At 36.0% G+C, this 20629-nt stretch overlaps 1 protein-coding gene across 2 annotated transcripts in view; it reads left to right on the top strand.

Moving 5' to 3' along the window:
• The window catches only part of Thsd7a (thrombospondin type 1 domain containing 7A), a 326776-nt gene that overhangs the window by 226418 nt on the left and 79729 nt on the right, over positions 1–20629 (top strand). For both annotated transcript variants that reach the window (XM_048340086.1, XM_048340087.1), the window contains one exon: positions 19733–19927. In XM_048340086.1, coding sequence (XP_048196043.1) covers positions 19733–19927 — 195 coding nt within the window. The remainder of the gene's footprint in view (positions 1–19732; positions 19928–20629) is intronic.

Here is a 20629-nt window from a genome sequence, read left to right as displayed (position 1 = left end):
GTTTTTATTATAAAACTGATGTACATAGAGGTTACAGTTTCATACGTTAGGCATTGGATTTTGAAATTTTTTTAATAACGACATAAAGGTACTTCAATTGTCTCTTGCTCAAACTGTTAGCTAACTACTGTGACAGATGACAATACTGTTTAGATCTCTAAACAGTTATTTCAGTGGGAAAATACTATTTCTTCTTTTTATTCTTTTAAATCATGTTAATAATTTATCACCATGACCTTGACTATATTTCTGATTTAGGACAATATTAAAAAAAAAGATTTGTATCTTCTCATTACCAAAAATGTTAATGACATTTTTGAAAGTTCCACATCGAAGTTTATTATTAAAATATATATGGCATTTTCTAAAGAATTACTAAATATATAATATTCTACAATTAAAATTTCATATTTAATCTTTAAAAATATAACTTAAACTTAGCTTCCTTGTGAAAAATAGTTTAATGGAGTTTGCAGTTGTCAGAAAATAAGATGTTTTTCTTAAGAGATACAGAAATAAGGATTTGCAAATAAAAATTTGAAATCAAAATGTTATTTATAGGGCTGGGGATATAGCCTAGTGGCAAGAGTGCCTGCCTCGGATACACGAGGCCCTAGGTTCGATTCCCCAGCACCACATATACAGAAAATGGCCAGAAGCGGCGCTGTGGCTCAAGTGGCAGAGTGCTAGCCTTGAGCGGGAAGAAGCTAGGGACAGTGCTCAGGCCCTGAGTCCAAGGCCCAGGACTGGCCAAAAAAAAAAAAAAATGTTATTTATAGCATTTCATGCTGAGAATGGATACTAACTTGAGAACTAGAAAGTGTCTTTGCCAAATGGCTTGTGGAAGCCCCTTTATAGGAATATGAGACAAACAACATCATTATATCAACAAAATATGCTTTAATAATTATGTTCTGTGACTGGGAATATGGCCTAGTGGTAGAGTGCTTGCCTCATATACATGAAGCCCTGGGTTCAATTCCCCAGCACCATGTTTACAGAAAACAGCCAGAATGGCGCTGTGGCTCAAGTGGCAGAGTGCTAGCCCTGAGCATAAAGAAGCCAAGGACAGTGCTAAGGCCCTGAGTTCAAGCCCCAGGACTGGCAAAATAATAATAATTACTATTATGTTCTGCCAGAGTATTAAGTCATCTGGAATCATGACTGAGTTCTCAGTTATTCCTATGGCCCAGGGATATTAGTAGTAAATTAACAACCCATTTTTCCATTTTCTTTTCTTATTTCAATAAAAATTAGTTAATACTTTATATCACAATTTCACAGTTTTACATACTAGGTATTCTGTGAATGTTATTTATTTGTTTATTTATTTTTACCTGTATCAGGACTTAGGTTTATGGCTTCAGTTTCTGTTTGCTCAGAGCTGACACTTTACCACTATAGCCATGCCACCAGCCGGGCCATTTTCCTTGGCTAACTGGAGATGGAGTCTTGCTGACTTTTCTGCCTAGGTGCCTAGGCTGTCTTTGAACCATGATCTTCACAGTCTGAACCTCCTTACAATCTAGGATTATAGACATGAGCCATGGTTACCTATCTAGGTGTAATTATTTTAACTTTGGGATTCCTGACTTATTTTCAGCAATGTTAGTAGTTTAACCAAATAGCAACCATTCTTTATTATTGTAAAACTACAACTGAAGACAAAAGTTCATATAAATAGCCAGCCCATAGACATCTCAAATTTAAGAAGATGAACCGACAATTCAAATAAGTTATTACAACAAAAAGTTTAAATATGTATATAGTGTAAACATGAATTATCCTTTACTTATATATTCACTGTATCCTCTAAATCACAGGCATCCTGCTCCTGTAAATACTTTGCCAGGCTCTTACTGGGGATGGGAAGCAATGCTCACGAAGTTCACATTCATATAGCTACAGCAGTACTCTTTTTCTTCTTAGTTACTTAAGGTGTTTTGTCTGCCAATCATTGCAAGAGGTGTCCTGGAAAGATGAAGGAAATAGGGATAAAGAGACTGGGAATCTACTGGTAGTTCTTCTACTTATTCTAAATCAAGAGATATCTTTTTCTGCATTGAAAACTCATTTCATTCATCTCTTTTCAAAATGGTAGGGAATTGCTGAATCTTTAATTTTATGTAATAATAATTCTGTGTCAGGTGATGAATCCAGCTGGACAGAATATCGTGTTCTCAGTGGATGATGGCTGAAACTTTCATATTAAAGCGTTTGTCATATTTAATTGTTGATATTCTCCTAATGTATAACACTGTGGGTTATTCAATCATGTACAAAATCAAATAGGCATTCTAATTTAATTTTTTTAATTTATTATTTTCAAATAGTTGTATATGTGGTTCCAATTCAACATGTTAGTTTATGAGTACATTACATCTTGGTCAGTACAGACACAAATTGTTATCTTTCAGTTGAAAGGTTAAATATGTGTTGTCTGAGATTAAGTTGAAAATTGTCAGAATTTGCCCCGCAATATGTTAAGGAAGCACATAGGAAAACAAGATACTTTCATCATCTCCTATGACTAGTCCACACTCTTCTCTTTGGAGTCATGGATAATAATTTAAAATATTCAGTGCCTGACGATTAGTGATAATATTCTTAGGTGCCCATAAAAGTTGATACAGACAATGTTGAATAAAATTTATTATTAGAGTAGAAATTAAAATGACAGCACCATATTTTCTAATTTTGACTAAAGTCATGTTTTATAATGTTTTCTGATGAGATAAGATAGGATTCTAGGTTTTGTTTTATGTGAAATTTTTCCTCTATAGTTATTGCTACTGCAAATTTGTCATTTATGTCATTCAAATTAAAAGGAGACGGTTTTAGATGAGTACAAATTCAGGGCAGCTGGTGATGTGCTCAAGATTGGATGACAGCCACCTGCCTCGACAATTAGTGCAATGACAGAAGTGACTATTAGGGAAGGGTGAACACCCTCAGGAACACTGTTCATGCTTAGCTTTGAAACCTGCATGGTTAATTGAAGATAGGAATCTTGCAGAGTTTCCTGCCCAGGCTGGATTCCAGTCAACATCCTTGGATCTCAACCTCCTGAGTAGCTAGGATTACAAGTATGAGCACCCAGTTCCATTACTTAGGTTTTATAAAAATTACAACCATTGTGATTGGTATTAGGTTGTATTTCAGGGTTATTTCCATGTGTATTTCCCTGATGATTAGTAACATTATACATCTTTTTAGCTGGATGCTGGTGGCTCACATCTGTAATGCAAGCTACTTAGGAGGCTGAGATACAAAGGTCACAGTAAAGAGCCATCCTGGACAGAAAAGTCTGTAAGACTTTTATCTCCAATAAATTACTCAGAAAAAGCCAGAATTTTCACTGTGGCTCAATTTGTAGAGCAGTGGCCTTGAGCAAAAGGAGTTTAGGGACAGGGCCTAAGCCCCGAGTTTAGGCACTAACACCTGCAAAAACAAAACAAAAAAACTTTTCCCGTACTTACTAAATGCTGTGTAGCTTTAGTAAAGTGCCTTCAAATCCTTAGTAAATTATTAATTTGTTATAAAAAAAAATTTTTGGCTTGGCTTTTGCTATTGAGTCATAAATTCCTTACATAGACATTAATCCTTTTTCAAATATTTAATATTATTAGAAAATATTCTATACCACCCTATAATTTGGCTTCATATACATTTTAGATTTATGTATTATTTCCGTTTACTTAGCAACTTCAGCACTTAAAATATCACACACAAAAGAGTGAATTTGTAGAGCATTAGAAATCATGCCATTTGAATTGATAAATTCTAAATAATATTTTTACTGATTATTTCATGTATCAATAAATAAAACCATTTGTTTGAAGAAAAATGAGAATCACCTTGGTTATAATCCCAATATAGTAGATGAAGAAGAAATATGAGGTTGGAGCCACGTTGGGCTATATAGGATGTTCCTGGCCAGTGTGTGTTACATAGCAAGATCCTATATGACAAATGAAAAACAAAAAGGAAAATAAGCACTAGCACACCCCCTACTCCCACCCCCGCCCCATATACACACAAAAATTATTGACAACACATTATTTCCCCCAAAGGATGATCAATGCTTTCCATCAAATTTTGGAAATGAATCTAGGGAGGTTGGAAATGAATCTTTGGGAGATTTGGAAATCTGCTCTGTTTGGACTACTTTCTTGGGAATTACTTCATTACTTTTATGCTCCTTGAAGAAATGGGATGAGTTTCTATCTGTCAAAACCGTTAGGCTTTAATTTGAGAGATACACCAAAACACCAGCTGTGTCTCTTCAGAGATATGTACATGGTATTAATTATTTATATTGGATAGTTTAATTTCTATATTCCTGGTATGCCACAATTGTTCAGCCTCACATTATTTATCTCATCCGAATGACTGTTATTCACTTTTATTTAACTATTGGCTGACTAGATATCTTCTTCTTCTTCTTCTTCTTCTTCTTCTTCTTCTTCTTCTTCTTCTTCTTCTTCTTCTTCTTCTTCTTCTTCTTCTTCTTCCTCCTCTTCCGCCTCCTCCTCCTCCTCCTCCTCTTTCCTCCTCCTCCTCCTCCTTCCTCCTCCCCCTCCTCCTCCTCCTCCGCCTCTTCCCCCTCCCCCTCTTCCTCCTCCTTCTTCTTTTACATGTGTGTGTATGCTTATATTTATGTGTGTGCTAGTTCTGAGGCTTGAAGTCAGGACCTAGGCACTGTCCCTGGGCTTTTTTGCTCAAGGCTAGTCCTCTATGACATGAGCCATTGCTCCACTTCCAGTTTTTTGACAGGTAATCAGAAAGAGTTTCATAGGCTATTCTGCCTGGCCTGGCTTTGAACCACCATCCTCAGATCTCATTCTCCTGAGTAGCTAGGATTAGAGGCATGAGCCACTAGTACCTGGCTTACATTTCTTCATTTGAAAGGAATACCATTCTGTTTATAACTTCATACACGTTTGAGTAAGATTTGTTGCTTTATATTTTATACTTACATGTTGCATCGTATTTCTTGTTTTTGTATTTTTGTGCCAGTCCTAGGCTTGAACTCAAGGCCTAAACCCCACTGTCCCTGAGTTTCTTTGTTCAAGGTTAACAATCTAACACTTGAGCCACAGCTCCACTTCTGACTTTTGGGAAGGATGAGAGGAGGTTATTTGGAAATAAGAGCCTCAGAGACTTTCCTTCCTGGACTGGCTTTGAACCACAATCCCTAAATCTCAGCCACATCAGTAGCTAGGATTACAGGTGCAAGCCACTGGCACCTGGCATTATTTATTATTTTTAAAGACTACTGTAAACAACAAATGCTGGAGGGGGTGCGGGGAAAGAGGAACTCTTCTCCATTGTTGGTGGGAGTGCAAATTAGTACAACCACTTTGGAGAACAGTATGGAGGTTCCTCAAAAAGCTCAACATAGACCTACCCTATGACCCAGCCATATCACTCCTAGGTATCTGTCCTGAACAACAGGTCTTAAGATATCAAAAAGACATCTGCACTTCCATGTTTATCGCTGCACAATTCACAATAGCCAAAATATGGAAACAACCCAGATGCCCCTCCACAGATGAATGGATCCAAAAAATATGGTACCTATACTACATAGCGATTAGAAATGGTGAAATATTGGTATCCACAGGGAAATGGTCAGAACTTGAACAAATAATGTTGACCGAGACAAGCCTAGAACACAGAAAACAAAGGGGCATGATCTCCTTGATATGTGACTGTTAGGGTGGGGGGAGGGGGAGACAGTAGAGACCAGGTCTGCAAAACCAAAAACTTCTTGTCAAATGGTATATCCCACAGGTTTGGGTCAGCGACCCAACATTATGTAACTAAAACCAAACAACTACTCAACATATAAAGGTCAAAAATTGACCTCTCAGTGGATCACAATAGCTCAAAAGCTATGTATATATGTTCATCTAAGACAAGGATAACAAACTCTATTGTTGACATTACATTTAAAGTCCTAGGTGAATTTCCTTTGGCATAGGCCACGTGGCTACTGTATATGTTTTTGGTACACTGTGTATTGTATATATGTCTACCTGATCTAGGGAAAGGAAAGAAACACAGAGTGTAAGACATCACAAGAAATGTACACACTGCCCTATTATGTAACTGTACCCCTTTTGCACAACACCTTGTCAATTTTTTTTAATTAATAAATAAATTTTTTAAAAAGTCTGAATAATTTCCAGAGTTTGACTAATACAAATAAAGCTGCTATGCACATTCAAAAAAAAAAAGACTACTGTAAGTAGCTTACATAGCTATAGGTATGTAGCTAGTGGAAGATATGGGATTGTAATTCCTTGCCAAGGTATACAATAAGCACAATAGTTTCAAGGAATACCTACAATCTATATGTTCCTAATAGAGCTTTGTATATGAGAAAATGACAAATGTTTTAATATCAAGCCTTGTCCCCTATATTCACTGAATGTACCCTGGAGAACCAACACTTTCATTAGTTGTAGTATGACCTTTGGCAAGGTTTTTTTGTCTTATGGAACTCATTTTCTAATACCTAAACTAATTTGTCTCCCACAACGTTTTATTTTATGAACATTGGTATCAAATAAACTAAGCATGCCTCCTACACTGATAAGTCAGCAAGTTATGAATTAAGGCTGAATAATCAACTTCTATACTTAGTTACTTTCTGTGTAATCAGTATGGGTTTGTACGCATGTCTTCCTCATAAGGTTGTTGGAAAATTACATCAGCTAAAACCTATAAAACAGTGCCAACCACATAGCACTCAATAATAAATGTCAGCAATGATTCGTTCCTTGTTATAATCTATTATTGTGTTATTTAGGCTGGAAATAAAGAACATGTTTTTATAAATGCATGTTGAATTTCTTTAGTTCCAACTCCATAGATGTAACATTTAAAAGTTATTATATTACACCACCTGACAAGATTCTTCTATTTAGGTCTCATAATTCTTTATATCAACTTCCTAGTAACTTAAACGTGACTAAAAAGTCTTAACTCTCTATATCCTCTACTATTTGATTCTGTGTATTTTATCTCATCCAGTTTTCCCGCTGGCTTTGTGAACCCATCCCAACCCAAGCAAAGTAGCTTATTATTGCTTCCCTCAGGATAAAGACATCAAAAGTCCCAGCATATTATCTCTGGAGCTCATTCTGCCTGCAGCTTCTCTCTATGTTTGATCACATACATCGTCTTACTCCATCTTTCACACATGAACATAAGCTAAACTCTTCTTAAGATTCCTCCAGGTCAGTAGTGGTTTTGATTTTTTTTTTATTTTAATGCCTTCTAGAGAGCAGTATCTTGGCACACTCCTGGAAGATATAGTTTTTCCTTTCAAATGGTTCAAATTGATTTTTAAGTTATCTTCATTGATACTCTTTAGCAATTATCACAGAATTGGAGATAAATGTGCTATCAGTTTATAAGTGATGTGATAAAAATTCCATTGCAGCTTAGTCCATCTTTAGCAAATGTTCTGTTCATTTCTCCTCTTTCTTTAATTGCTCCTTCAATGTGTTAAACATTTCTCTTCTTAAGTACAAATAGCCAACAGCCTCTCCAAGGCTTATCTACCTAGTTATTACATTCATTCAGAGCCACAGGCTCTAACAGTTTAGGGGAAAATACATTAGGGGAACATACATTCAAAGTGTTAAAAAAAATGACCAAAGGCAAAGTCAAAATTGATACAAAGGGGAAAAGGTAAGTCTTTAGCCCACTTGATGAGGGGGCTATTGGTTCTTTGCAGTTTTGTTTTGGAAGAAGGTAATTTTTTTAGTTCTGCATATATTTTAGAGATGAGGCCTTTGTCTGTTGAATGTCCGGTAAAGATCTTCTCCCAGTCTGTGGGTTTTCTGTTTATCTTGAGAGCTATGTCCTTTGCCATGCAGAAGCTCTGGAGTTTGATGCAGTCCCATTTGTCCAACCTTTCTTTGATTTGTAGCCTTTCAGGGTCTTTGTTAAGGAAGTTCTGTCCTGTGCCAAGGAGCCCAAGTGTTTCTCCTACTCCTTCCTTTAGTGTCTTCAGGGTGCCTGTTTTGATTTCAAGGTCTTTAATCCATTTGGAATTGAAACACATAAGATGATGCTAAGTGAAATGAACTCCATGATATGGAAACAAGTGATATATCACAGTTATAACTACTTTCAACGTCCTATGTGTATGTGTAGTTTCTATTATTGATGATGTTTTGTATCACCTTCCTATGTTTGTACCTACACTATCTCTGTAATCTTATCTGAGTATATTGGAAACCGTGTTTACTGGTATTGGAAGTAGGAAATTCAAAGGGAATACCAAATTCGAGAGACACAGGGTAAAAAAAGAGAAATAACTACAAAAGCAATACTTGCAAAACTGTTTGGTGTAAGTGAACTGAACAACTGGGGGGGGGGGAGGGAAAGAGGGGGAGGGAGGGGGGCATGAGGGACAAGGCAACAAACAGTACAAGAAATGTATCCAATGCCCAACGTATGATACTGTAACCTCTCTGTACGTCAGTTTGATAATAAAAATTTGAGAAAAAAAAAAAAGGGGAAAAGGTGAACCAACCCAACAACAGTACTTACAATATGGTGTAAACCAACAGTACAACTCAGGGAGCGAGGGGGAACTGGGGAAGAGGGAAAGTGGGAGAAAGATAAAGGAGGAGGTAACAAGTTAGACAAGAAATGTACTCACTACCTTACATATGTAACTATCACCCCTCTGTACATCACTTTGGCAATAAAAATTAAAAGAAAAAAGGAAAAAGAAGATGAAATTTCTTCTGAGAGTTTTGCTTTTTAGTTTTCCTCATTAATATGTTTCTGTCAATCAAGTTATAAGTTTAACAACAGATGTATTAAAGGTCAAGTGCACATGAAAATCATTACTGAAATGACAGAAAATATCATGCTGTACAGAATAAACCCCTATAAAATTACCCATTTTTGAAAAGTTGTCTCTGTAAAGTGAACTCATTTTCCCAGTCACAGTATTGACAGTTTCCAAAATGCAGTAAGCTACATACAATTGGCACATTTTGAGGAGAATGTTATTCTCTGAAGGAAAAACCAAAGTGTATTTTAGAAAATTTTATAGCATAAAGATTTAGGTAAAATGTAAGCTTATTTCCACCAACTTGTATCTGATTGTTACTGTGTGCATGTGCCTGAAACTTATCACCTTATGAATAGGAACAAATGTAGGCTTCAGAGTCTTGTGCCTGGTACCCCATAGCTGCTGAGTTGGGGTAGTAGAAATCATTATTTGTGGACTGGGAATATGGCCTAGTGTCAAGAGTGCTTGCCTTCTATACATGAAGCCCTAGGTTTGATTCCTCAGCACCACATATATAGAAAATTCCAGAAGTGGCACTGTGGCGCAAGTGGTAGAGTGCTAGCCGTGAGCAAAAAGAAGCCACGGACAGTGCTCAGGCCCTGAGTTGAAGCCTCAAAACTGACAAAAAAAAATTGTTATCCCAATAACAATTGTTGGAGGGGATGTGGCCAAAAGGGAACCCTACTTCATTGCTGGTGGGAATGTAAACTGGTTCAAGCCACTCTGGCAAGCGGTATGAAGATTCCTCAGAAGTCTAAACAGAGAATTCCCCTATGACCCAGCAGCCCCATTTTTGGGTATCTATCCAAAAGACCACAAACAAAATCACACTAAAGCCACCAGCACAACAATGTTCATCGCATCGCAATTTGTCATAGCTAGAATATGGAACCAACCCAGATGCCCCTCAGTAGACGAATGGATCAGAAAAATGTGGTACATATACACAATGGAATTTTATGCCTCTATCAGAAAGAATGACATTGCCCCATTTGTAAGGAAATGGAAGGACTTGGAAAAAATTATACTAAGTGAAGTGAGCCAGACCCAAAGAAACATGGAATCTATGGTCTCCCTTATAGGGAATAATTAGCACAGGTTTAGGCAAGTCACAGCAGAGGATCACAAGAGCCCAATAGCTATACCCTTATGAACACATAGGATGATGCTAAGTGAAATGAACTCCCATGTTTTGGAAACGATTGTTACATCACAGTTGTAACTACTTTCAACGTGCTATGTGTAACTGTAGGTTCTATTACTGATGATCTTCTTGTATCCGCTTCCTGTGGTTGTACCTACACTATCTCTGTATCTTATCTGAGTATATTGGAAACCGTGTATACTGGTATTAGAAGTAGGAAATTGAAAGGAAATACCAAATTCGAGAGACACAGGGTAAAAAAAGACAAACAACTACAAAAGCAATACTTGCAAAACTGTTTGGTGTAAATGAACTGAAAAACTCATGGGGGGGAAGGGAAAAGGGAAGGGGGGAGGGGGAACAAGGGACGAGGTAACAGACAGTACAAGAAATGTATCCAATGCCTAAGGTATGAAACTGTAACCTCCCTGTAATTCAGTTTGATAATAAAAAAATTGTTATCCTTCATTTCAAATATTTTAAACTATGATTTAAAAACATTTTCCTCTTGAATTGCCATATTAATATCTCCCTTAACATTCAAGTGTAACTATTGTTGTGTAGCTAATGGATTTTAAACCAAGTGAACAATGTATAGAAGAAATGGGCTAGAACACTTTACCTGTAATTTCAGCCCTAGACAGCTTTAGAGTGGGAAAAGGTAGAATTCCTTGAGGTCATTTGCATGGTATGTGTTGGTGTTCATGTTGGTTTTCTTTAGAGATTATAGCATCCACAGTGGAAATTAAAGAGAGTTGGATTTATGAAGTAAGGAGGTCAGATCTGGCCAGCCTCACCTAGGCCGCATGAATTGTAGGATCTGGCATCTTATCTTTATGGGTGTGGCTGAATTCCTAGAGGGAGGGAAGTCCCACCCCTAGGAGATGGGTGTTCCTGAATAAGTGGAGACAGGGGTACAAACTTGGCCTATAGGTTATTGAACCTGTCAGTCCAGTGCCTGGGACTGGGAGCTCCTGTGACTCTGCCCCTGACCTGACCCTATTTAGAGTCAGACCAGCCCAGGTGCCAGCATGCCATACAAGTCTCCCTGTTTGTGTCCCTTCCTGTCTCCGGTCTCATCCCTACTCACCATGGTGGCCCACTTCAGCTATCCATTGGAGCTGAATTGGTTTGTTAGTATTGTTCTTATTCTATCTTTTCTCTCTGGCCTGCTTCCTAACAGTGTTAAGAGTATTTGAGGGCTGCAGGCCTTTGTAACAATTGGCTGCCTGCAGACTGCTAATTCTCTAGTAAAGGCTCCGAGATTCGATTCTTCAAAATGTGCCTTCTTTGATAATTTACTTTACAACATTTATAAATAGATGATTATATGCAGTCTTAGATAATTTTTTAGCAAAGTATTCATGCAAGTAACAAGCCATAAGCAGTGACAGTCAGAAGAGATATCTTGGACAACAGGTTTTTCCTCTAGAAATCAACAAAGCCTTTTTCTGTCCAAGTCAGCATAAGCCAATTAAAAATTAGAATTACCAGATTTACTCAAAAATTTTTATTATGTCTTAAACCTAATCCATTTACGTTTACAAATATTTATTGTTTCCTAAAAACAAGTAAAATCTTCACTCAATATAAGGAATTATAAGAAATTATATTGGGGGGTTAAGGTTAATGTATGTCTGTGTTCTTTCAAAGCTGCAATGGTATTTTATTGATTCATAACTAAATTGTCCTCTGAACAGCCACTGAAGTGCCTTAAACTAGATACTATTTCTCCCAAATGTCCCTATTAAGACACCACTCCTATAAAATGTCTTTACACAACTCTACACAAAAGACAATGAAACATTAAAGGGAATCCAATCTGGCTTATACCTCCTTAAAACACCTAAAGTTTTTCTTCAATGCAGGGCTTAAGATGAACCACAAAAATGTATTATTTGGAAATAAATTAAAATGATACAATAAGCCAATATTATTTATTTTAACTAAATAAATACATGTCAGTTGACATTATAAATGTAATTATGAGAATTTGACTTGAACCATGAACTCTTCCTTTCTACATACAGGTATTTAGTCAGAAATGAGTAAGGAGCATATTCCCCCCATTCTGATGTGTCAAAATAATTTAGGAATTTTTTTTAAATGAATGATTCTGAAATCATCAATCATCCAAGTGAGAAGGACTTTGATGCAACCTGAGGGTAGTACATTTTAAAATCTGCATCAGATCTGAAACATGTGCACTGGAATGATTTTCTACTTTGTCTACATTCTTTATGCTCATTTGTCCTTTAGTTTTGGTCTGTGCTAGTTTGGTACAATCCAGACTAACCAATTATTTGTGCACAGGAGATATACAGAGAGAACTCAACCTTGTTCTCATGGTTAGATTTTTTGTTTGACTTTAACAGATTTTCTGTTCTAGTGGTTGAGCCAATAATACTTGTTCTCTACTGACTGTATGCATTTTTATTATAAAACATTATAGTCATTACTAACTCTGAAATGACTCGGTGATTTTGATAAGTATTACTTGGTGAATATGTTACTGTATGTTCCTAACTCCATTGTGGCTGGCACAGGGTTGGAGAGAGCTATCGCATCAGTCAATAGAGGAATGCTTTCATCATCATTGACATTTCATTTTTCCTAGAATTCTTTCTCATGAATTTAATCTTTCCATAAAGATGGAAGAAAAACAATTCCTAAGCTTTACCTCTTAGCCCAGCCCAGGTCTTGAAAATGGTTAATAGTGAGGATTAATTCTTTGATTAGTTTCTGCTCCAATGCCTTCCCAGGTAGACCAATCTTCTGAATGTCCACTGCTCTTCATTCCTCATGTTTAATATGTGCCTTTGGTCCCCTCAAATACTGCTCAGATTTCATACCCCTCAAAATGTTTTCCTTGTGAACCAACATTTCTCAGTGTCCCTCAGTAAGAAAAAAGACAAATGACTCCAAAAGCAATACTCACAAAAGCGTTTGGTATAAATCAACTGAACAACTCATGGGGGGAGAGAGAAAAGGGAAGGGGGAGGTGGAGAAATGAGGGAGGAGGTAACAAATTGTACAAGAAATGTACCCACTGCCTTACATATGAAACTGTAACCCCTCTGTACATCACTTTGACAATAAATAATTATTCAAAAATATTAACACTATATTTACTGGCAAATTTTTACATGACATGTTCTATTCACACAGGCACCAATTCAGGACCCACTTCATCACTGAATATTAATGTGGAGCTATTTATTACACAAGCCATTTATTTACACAAGCTTTTAATGTAACTTAATTAAGCCAAGAAATTATAGGAAGTGACTATTTGGAAGAGTCTATTGATTAACTCTTTGAAATGACCATGATATATGTTTTCTCTTACCAGCATGATTCGCTTGACTTGTTACTATAATTCTGTCACTCAGTTCAGTATAACAGCATCATAGCATTTCTAGGAGAAGCTTTCATTTCTTTCTAATAATCTAAGATGGATAAAAGGCTTTGAAGCATGGAAGTAGTTATGCAAATGCACAGTACCCAGCAAAGCTAGGTAATGTTTTTAAGTGCCAGAGTGAGCTAATGGAAAAAAAAATATATTAGAGAATTTTAAAGGGAGAAGTTCTACTAATGAGATATGTCAAATGTGCTCTTATTTCTGAGTTTGCAGTGCTTTTCTCTGTGGTTAATTTAGTTCATTTGTGTTTGTAAATTGATATCCATGAATGTTAGAAACCACCACCCCTACAGAGGCTGGGAGATCAGGACACTACTTCTTTTATTGTTATTATAAAAATGCCTCCTATCTTTTTGATAAACAAAATGAAGTTAAAGGCAGAGAATAGAGAAGAGACAAGCTTGACATTTGGTCCAAACAAGAAAACAATATTGCCATTGGGGTCAGGTTCTAGTGAACAAGAAATGTGAAGAGGTGTAAACAATAGTAGTTTTTGTTACTGGTTTCTGGTTTGCTTTTTTAAATAATATATATCCAATGACCTCAAACCTAGAAACATTTACTGCAAAATTTCTAAATAATAGTAATTGAACCAAGAGTATCTCCAGATATGAGGATATTGAATAAGACAAAAATCTCAGGCTCAAAGGTTCACAGGCTAATGGGAGAAATCTCAGACTAATGGGAGGAATGAAGAGGTATCAAAAATGAAGTCTCTGGAGTATTTTCCCAGAAAAGTGGGGAGATTGCAACACCATCTTTGAAATTTAAGCATGTAAAATAAAAATCACACAAAAAATGAAACCTAGTCCAAAGAATGACTTACCAAGTACATGGATACCCTATATAATAAATATTATATTCAAGATCGCACAATGGTTAAGGTATCAATTAAGTTGATCAAAAAGCAAACAAGATTCTGTGGGTTGAATTTGGAGAACACATGATATAAGATTTTTCTGTGCTCAGACAAAAAATTTTCCCTTCAGTCAACAGGCATTATAGAGTCTATGATTTTCAGATTTGCATTTTAGAAACACAGCCTTGTAGGCAGAAACAATATCAGAATTCATATAAGGTTTTATGAAAATGTTTTCTATAGCTGTTAATGCAAATATGAGACTTCTTCCTGAGCTCAAGTGGCTCATGCCACAGGAGATTGAGATTTGAGCAGTGCAGTTCAAAGCCAGCTCAGAAGGAAGGTTCAAATTAACCATAAAAAAGCAGGAATTGGACCTGTGACTCAAGAGGTAGAGCACTAGCCTCAGGACTTCTTTAATCTTAACTCCTTTTAAAACTTCACTGGTTAATATATAAGTAAATATGTAAATAGAGACTCTACTGTGTCAATATGAACTTTAAGACCAAAAACTACAAAAGACTTCAACAGCTCAATAATCTTCAGCATTTTATAGAGTTTCATATATTAAGAGAAATCTACTCCCCAATTGCAGTACACAGGACTAAATTTTTTAATCTTGGCTGTGTTTCTAGTTTCTCTGATTAAAGGTCTCCTTTTTGCTTTCCCTCGTTCCCTTCCATTATATTTACCTATATCAATTTTTGTAGTGAAAATGCCTTGCACAGAATATTCTTCTAACTTACAAATCAAGCATAAAAGCTACACATTTATTTAACTAAATAGAAGAAATCAGGATAATTCAAGAGGCATTTAGGAAATGCTATTAGTCTCTCTCTCTCTCTATATATATATATATGTATGACTAATTATACATTTAATGTATTACTTTTAGTCCATAATAGACCATTTATCTTTTATATATAATTTAAGTTTGGCACAATTAATACAAGAAGATTTGACAATATACTTTAGTAAAGAGGAATCCTATACTATGCCCTCAGTTCTCACTTGGTTTTATTTTCATGGGACTCTTCATGAATTTTTAGTGTAATTGCTTCAAACAGATGTGCATGGCTCTTATTATAGTAGCAGGAGACATGGGAGAATGATAACAGATAGCTTGGAAGAGTTCATGAGACAATGTGGTGAATATAGATGAACAAGGGAAAATTGGAGAGTTAAAGTTATCAAAATATATGCTTTCATTTTTCTAAATGATGAATAATGAGGTCATTCTTAAGATGACTGTTGTGGAGTAACAACTCAATGATTGCAAAGTAACCAAAACATTTTATCTCATTTTTAGTTGACAAAATAGAAACCTAGGGGCCAGGAATGTGACTTAATCAGTAGAGTGCTTGCCTAGCATGCCTGAAGCACTGGGTTCAATTCCTCAGTACCACATATACAGAAAGGGCTAAAATTAGCACTGTGGCTCAAGTGTTAGAAGGCTATCCTTAAGCAAAAGAAGCTCAGACACAGAGCCTAGGCCTAAGCTCCAGGATTGGAGATAGATAGATAGATAGATAGATAGATAGATAGATAGATAGATAGATATAGCTATATATGTATATATACATATACATATTCTGAAGACAAAGGAATTTAGCTTCCTTTAAGTCTTCAGAATAAGCTATAGGTGGAAAAATGTGGATAATGGTTCCTATATTTAATTCTGTACTATACATTTTATACAAAATGCACTTTTTTGCAGGTTTACTTAAAAGTCCTAGAGCTTCATGGGTGAAAAAAGTGATCTGTGTAAATACAAGGCAATTCTTTGAAATTATTCATGATGGCGAATGTATGGTGTATGTGTGTGTGTGTATGTGTGTGTGTGTGTGTGTGTGTAGTACACAGAAGTATGCATAAAACAGGTTTGAAATATTTATGATGTTACTATCAGAATCTAGCTAATAATTTGCCCACAGAAAGACTACAGAATGAAAACAAAGTGCACTGGCCTGTACCTGCTACTTTAGCAGAGCTCATCCCCCATAGGATTGATAATCATATGTGTCCATCCAAACTTAAAAGGATGCAAAAATATCATTGGGGACAACTGGTCCTAGATCTAGGGTTGTTGATATAATCCCCCATAGGATTGATAATCATATGTGTCCATCCAAACTTAAAAGGATGCAAAAATATCAATGGGGACAACTGGTCCTAGATCTACGATTGTTGATATAAAAGGGTAAAATTTCAAAAGTACTCAGTGTTGAATTTTCCATTTCTCAGTATAAAACAGTATAAATTAACCCTGGCTTTGGCTATGTCTATATTTACTTATTATACTCGTGTATTCTCTAAAGTAATGTCACTAAGAACTTGTCTAATCAAAATTAGAAACTTGCTTCTCAACAGAAGCAAGCTTTGAACTAATAGAGGCACTGAAATTAACTTGTACTACTTACCCTTCTATGACCTCATCTCCAGTATAACTTACATGAAAAATAAGAAAAAGAAGCCTCACAAAGAGCTGAGAAGAATAAGCTATGAAGATGCCTGTGATAACCACAGATACAACATTGTTACAATGTGTTTGTTTACTCTCTTAGTATTTTGTCTGCTTCCCTGATGACTTATTCTATGGTTGTTGTTTAACAGTGAATTTTGTTTAAAGATAGTACAGCTCCTAAAGGTTCCAAGTGGCTCAGTTAGTTAAAGCATTTCCTGAAATGAAGTCAAATATTTGAGTGATTCTTTATTCTTGCAAAACTTTTAATGAATGTTCAGTGTGTATGACAACAGGTATCTCTTTGTTCAGGAACAACTCAGGCTCCCAGTTGTTGATTCCTTTGTAGACAGACTCATCTGTTATTAACTCGCTTGGTACCTTGAGTTTTCTCTACCATTATGCTTAGAAAATAGGGTAATTCATTAGTATTTTTGTATGCTCCTTCATTAAAACCCTTACTGGAACCCACTTCTGTCTGAATTCTCAACCATATAAAGAGGGGGAAAAATGACAATACCTTAAACAACCACCATATACCTTGCAAGCAAGCTGTGAATATTGTATACATATTTCAGCAAATTCTCAAAGTCACAATTGAACATAGATACCAGTACCTCTTTATAATTCTTTAATTTTTGGTGCTGACATTTGAATTTGAGCATTTCTATCCCTATATCTTTTTTTTTTTTTTTACTTTAAGGACTGGACAAGATGTGTAAGGAAAGGCTAAAGTGGGGTTTAAGAGTAGCTTGGTAGTCAAGGAAGGTAAAAATTCTGTGCTCCTTTGACACTCCAACAGACAGGAATCCATCATTCACATCCTCATCCCAATCTAACAGAGCACTGACTGCCAACTCCCTGTTGCTGCAGAATGAATAAAACATTTCTGAGTAGAATGGTAGGCTCACTTTTAGAAAGGATGTAACATTATAATTTTTCTTGCTTATAACCTGCAGTCTTGGACTTGCCTTGATTTCCAAAGAATGTTGGAAGCAAGAATGCAAAAGGGTAAATGCTAAAATAAAAGATAGCAATGAAGAAAATAGGAAAAGTCATTAGTATGTCAATCCTGAAATATCAAATGCTCTATGCAATCATGATTGTGTTATTCTACTAGCATACTTATCTATTAACCTATGTATTATACTGTTTTATTGGATATGCTAAACCCTAATTCTAACTTAAAAATAAATTTAAGAGATAAGGTCAAATCAGAGATTAGATCCAAAATAAAAGAAAGATAAATTATCAACTGAGCTGTAATTTCAGTAAGCCTCTCCTACTTAGTAGTCAGTCTAGTGATTTAAGACCTTACAAACTAGTGGCTATTAACACATAAGTGCACTAAAACTAACTTCTGACTTTGTCTAATGAGGAAAGGGCCTGACATATAGTAGCTATTAACATGTAAGAACACTTTTAGTTGACTTCTGATTTTCTGTCTTGTTTTTCAAATACATGCACAAAATATATGAAATCACCAGGGAGAAAAAGTTAGAGTTATTTGTCTAATAGCTAATATTTGTCTAACAAATTGCAGTCACTCCCTCCTTTCTCACCTGAATTTTGATGCAAGGTCTACATCCTTGGTATATCCATCCAGAACTGTGGTTTTATTCTATGGTGAAATGGCAGCATTGCTTGATGTTGTTGTTTGGGATGTTTTTTGTTCCACTCTTTTCCACTGATGTATTTAACACACCATCTAAGCAATGGAGTTTAGAATTTTGTATCCGATATTTCTCTATTTGTGGGCAGTATTTATAATTCTTTTGATTTTCCTTGACATTTGTGGATAGCACCAACATTTTCCTTTTCACTTGTACTTTAAGTGCTCAGTTTCATTTACTAAATGAGTGAATTATTTTGCTAATCTCTACATCTTTCAAAGAGAGAGAATAGAGTGTGGTAAGGCTGGGAGAGGAGGGCAAAAGCTGGTTATGCATCATCTTGTAAGGTTTTGCAAATTTGGTGTTTAAATAGAGAGTTATAGGAACAATTGATGAGGTGCTTTTTGTTTTGTTTTGTTTTTATCAATTGCAGGGCTTGAACTCAGAGCTTGTGTGCTGTCTTTGAGGTCTTTTGCTCAAGGCTAGAGCTCTACCCCTTTGAGCCACAGAACCACTTCTAGTTTTCTGGTGGTTAATTTGAGTTCCATGTCCTTTTTACGTTTTCTGTACCCTTTTTCTTTATATAAGCTTATCTTATCCTCAGGAGGAAAAGGGAATCACAGAAACAGCAGGACAAAGGACAAACTAATGCGACAGTGATTAACACTCATTAGATATTATGTTGGAAATGAACTTTACAACTTGGGGGAGAGGGAGTGGGCAGGCAATAGGGAGAAAATGAGGGAGAGGATAACACTGTTCCAAAAGAAATGTAGTCTACCTTATGTATATAAGTGTTTATTGTTTATTACCATTGTTTATTACCATTTCAATAAATACTAATAATAAAGATAATTAATAATGAGTTTCATGGACTTTCCTTCCCAAGCTGGCTTTGAATCATTTTCCTCAGATCTCAGCCTCCTAAGTAGCTGGGATTACAGGTGTGAACAACCAGCACCCGGCAATTGATGAGTTGTTTTGTTGTTTGGTTTTGTTTTGTTGGCTTTCTAATACAGTTTTCCATCTACACCTTCTAGCTATTTCGAAGAAACAAACTAAGTTTTTTAATGACACAAAAAAGGTGGCCAATTATACAAACATATCTTCTCTGGGAGACAAAAGAATATTTATAAATAAAGATGTCTCTGAGTTGATTTGTGGGAAAACTATACCTGCTACAGGTAGAATCATTCTCTGTAAAATAGTGTTCATCAGTAAGGAAGTGAAAAGGGACATAGTGTAGAGATATGCCTTATTGCAACTTATGTTGTACGAATAAACATCACTTACGGTCTGATCTGTAACAAAAGAGAAATCATCCAATTTACCAGGGTACCCATCTGGTTTCAGTTGATTGTTTTACTGGGTTTAACAATGAAAGACTGCTGATGATGGTATCTTTCCCAGGAGAAGAAGTGGACAGACAGCTATGCAGAGATGCCATCTTCCCCATCCCTGTTGCCTGTGATGCCCCATGCCCAAAGGACTGCGTGCTCAGCGCCTGGTCCACATGGTCCTCCTGTTCACACACCTGCTCCGGAAAAATGACAGAAGGGAAACAGATACGTGCACGTTCCATTCTGGCCTATGCAGGTGATGAAGGTAAGGCTACCAGCTTCAGAAAGGAATTGGGTTTCCTTCCCAAGTTGAACTGCATTAATTTTATTTAGCCTGAATAAAATGATACACTATGATACCCACTAGGCATTATGTTGGAAATGAACTATACAACTTGGGGGGTTGGGGAATGAAAGGGCTCGGAAGGGAAAAACAATCAGTTTTGTGGGAATTGTATAAAATCCATATGTTTGATTCTTTTTTGTTTATGAAATACTTTAACAATACGTACTCTTATTTTACCAAACTTTCCAAAAATGTGTGGACTATGTAAACATGTAATTACCATGCCCTTTAACACATGAAGTTAACATCAGCAAAAACATTTATATGTAATAAATGTCAACTTATGGAAAAATATTTCCATGTATCTTTATTTCAAGGTTAAATATAAAAGTTTATTTTATAGGTCATTATTCTATTTTCATCTCTTTTTATTTGCATTATAAAGGTAATGTACAGAGGAGTTATTACATAAGTCATATAAAGAATACATTTCTCTATTGAACAATGTCACCTTTTCCCTCCCTCTCTCCCACTTTTTCCCTCGGTTCTCACCTACAACTTGTATAGTTCATCTTCATGGTGTCTATGTCTAATGAGTGCCACGGCTGCATTTGAAATTATCTTAGAAATTTTTCATAGATGCATGTTCATAGAATCGCAAACTCTTTCGTATTGTCTTAA

Source organism: Perognathus longimembris, chromosome 2 (genome assembly GCF_023159225.1).
Source record: "Perognathus longimembris pacificus isolate PPM17 chromosome 2, ASM2315922v1, whole genome shotgun sequence".
Classification (NCBI taxonomy): domain Eukaryota; kingdom Metazoa; phylum Chordata; class Mammalia; order Rodentia; family Heteromyidae; genus Perognathus; species Perognathus longimembris.
This window is presented reverse-complemented; position numbering and strand designations above follow the sequence as displayed.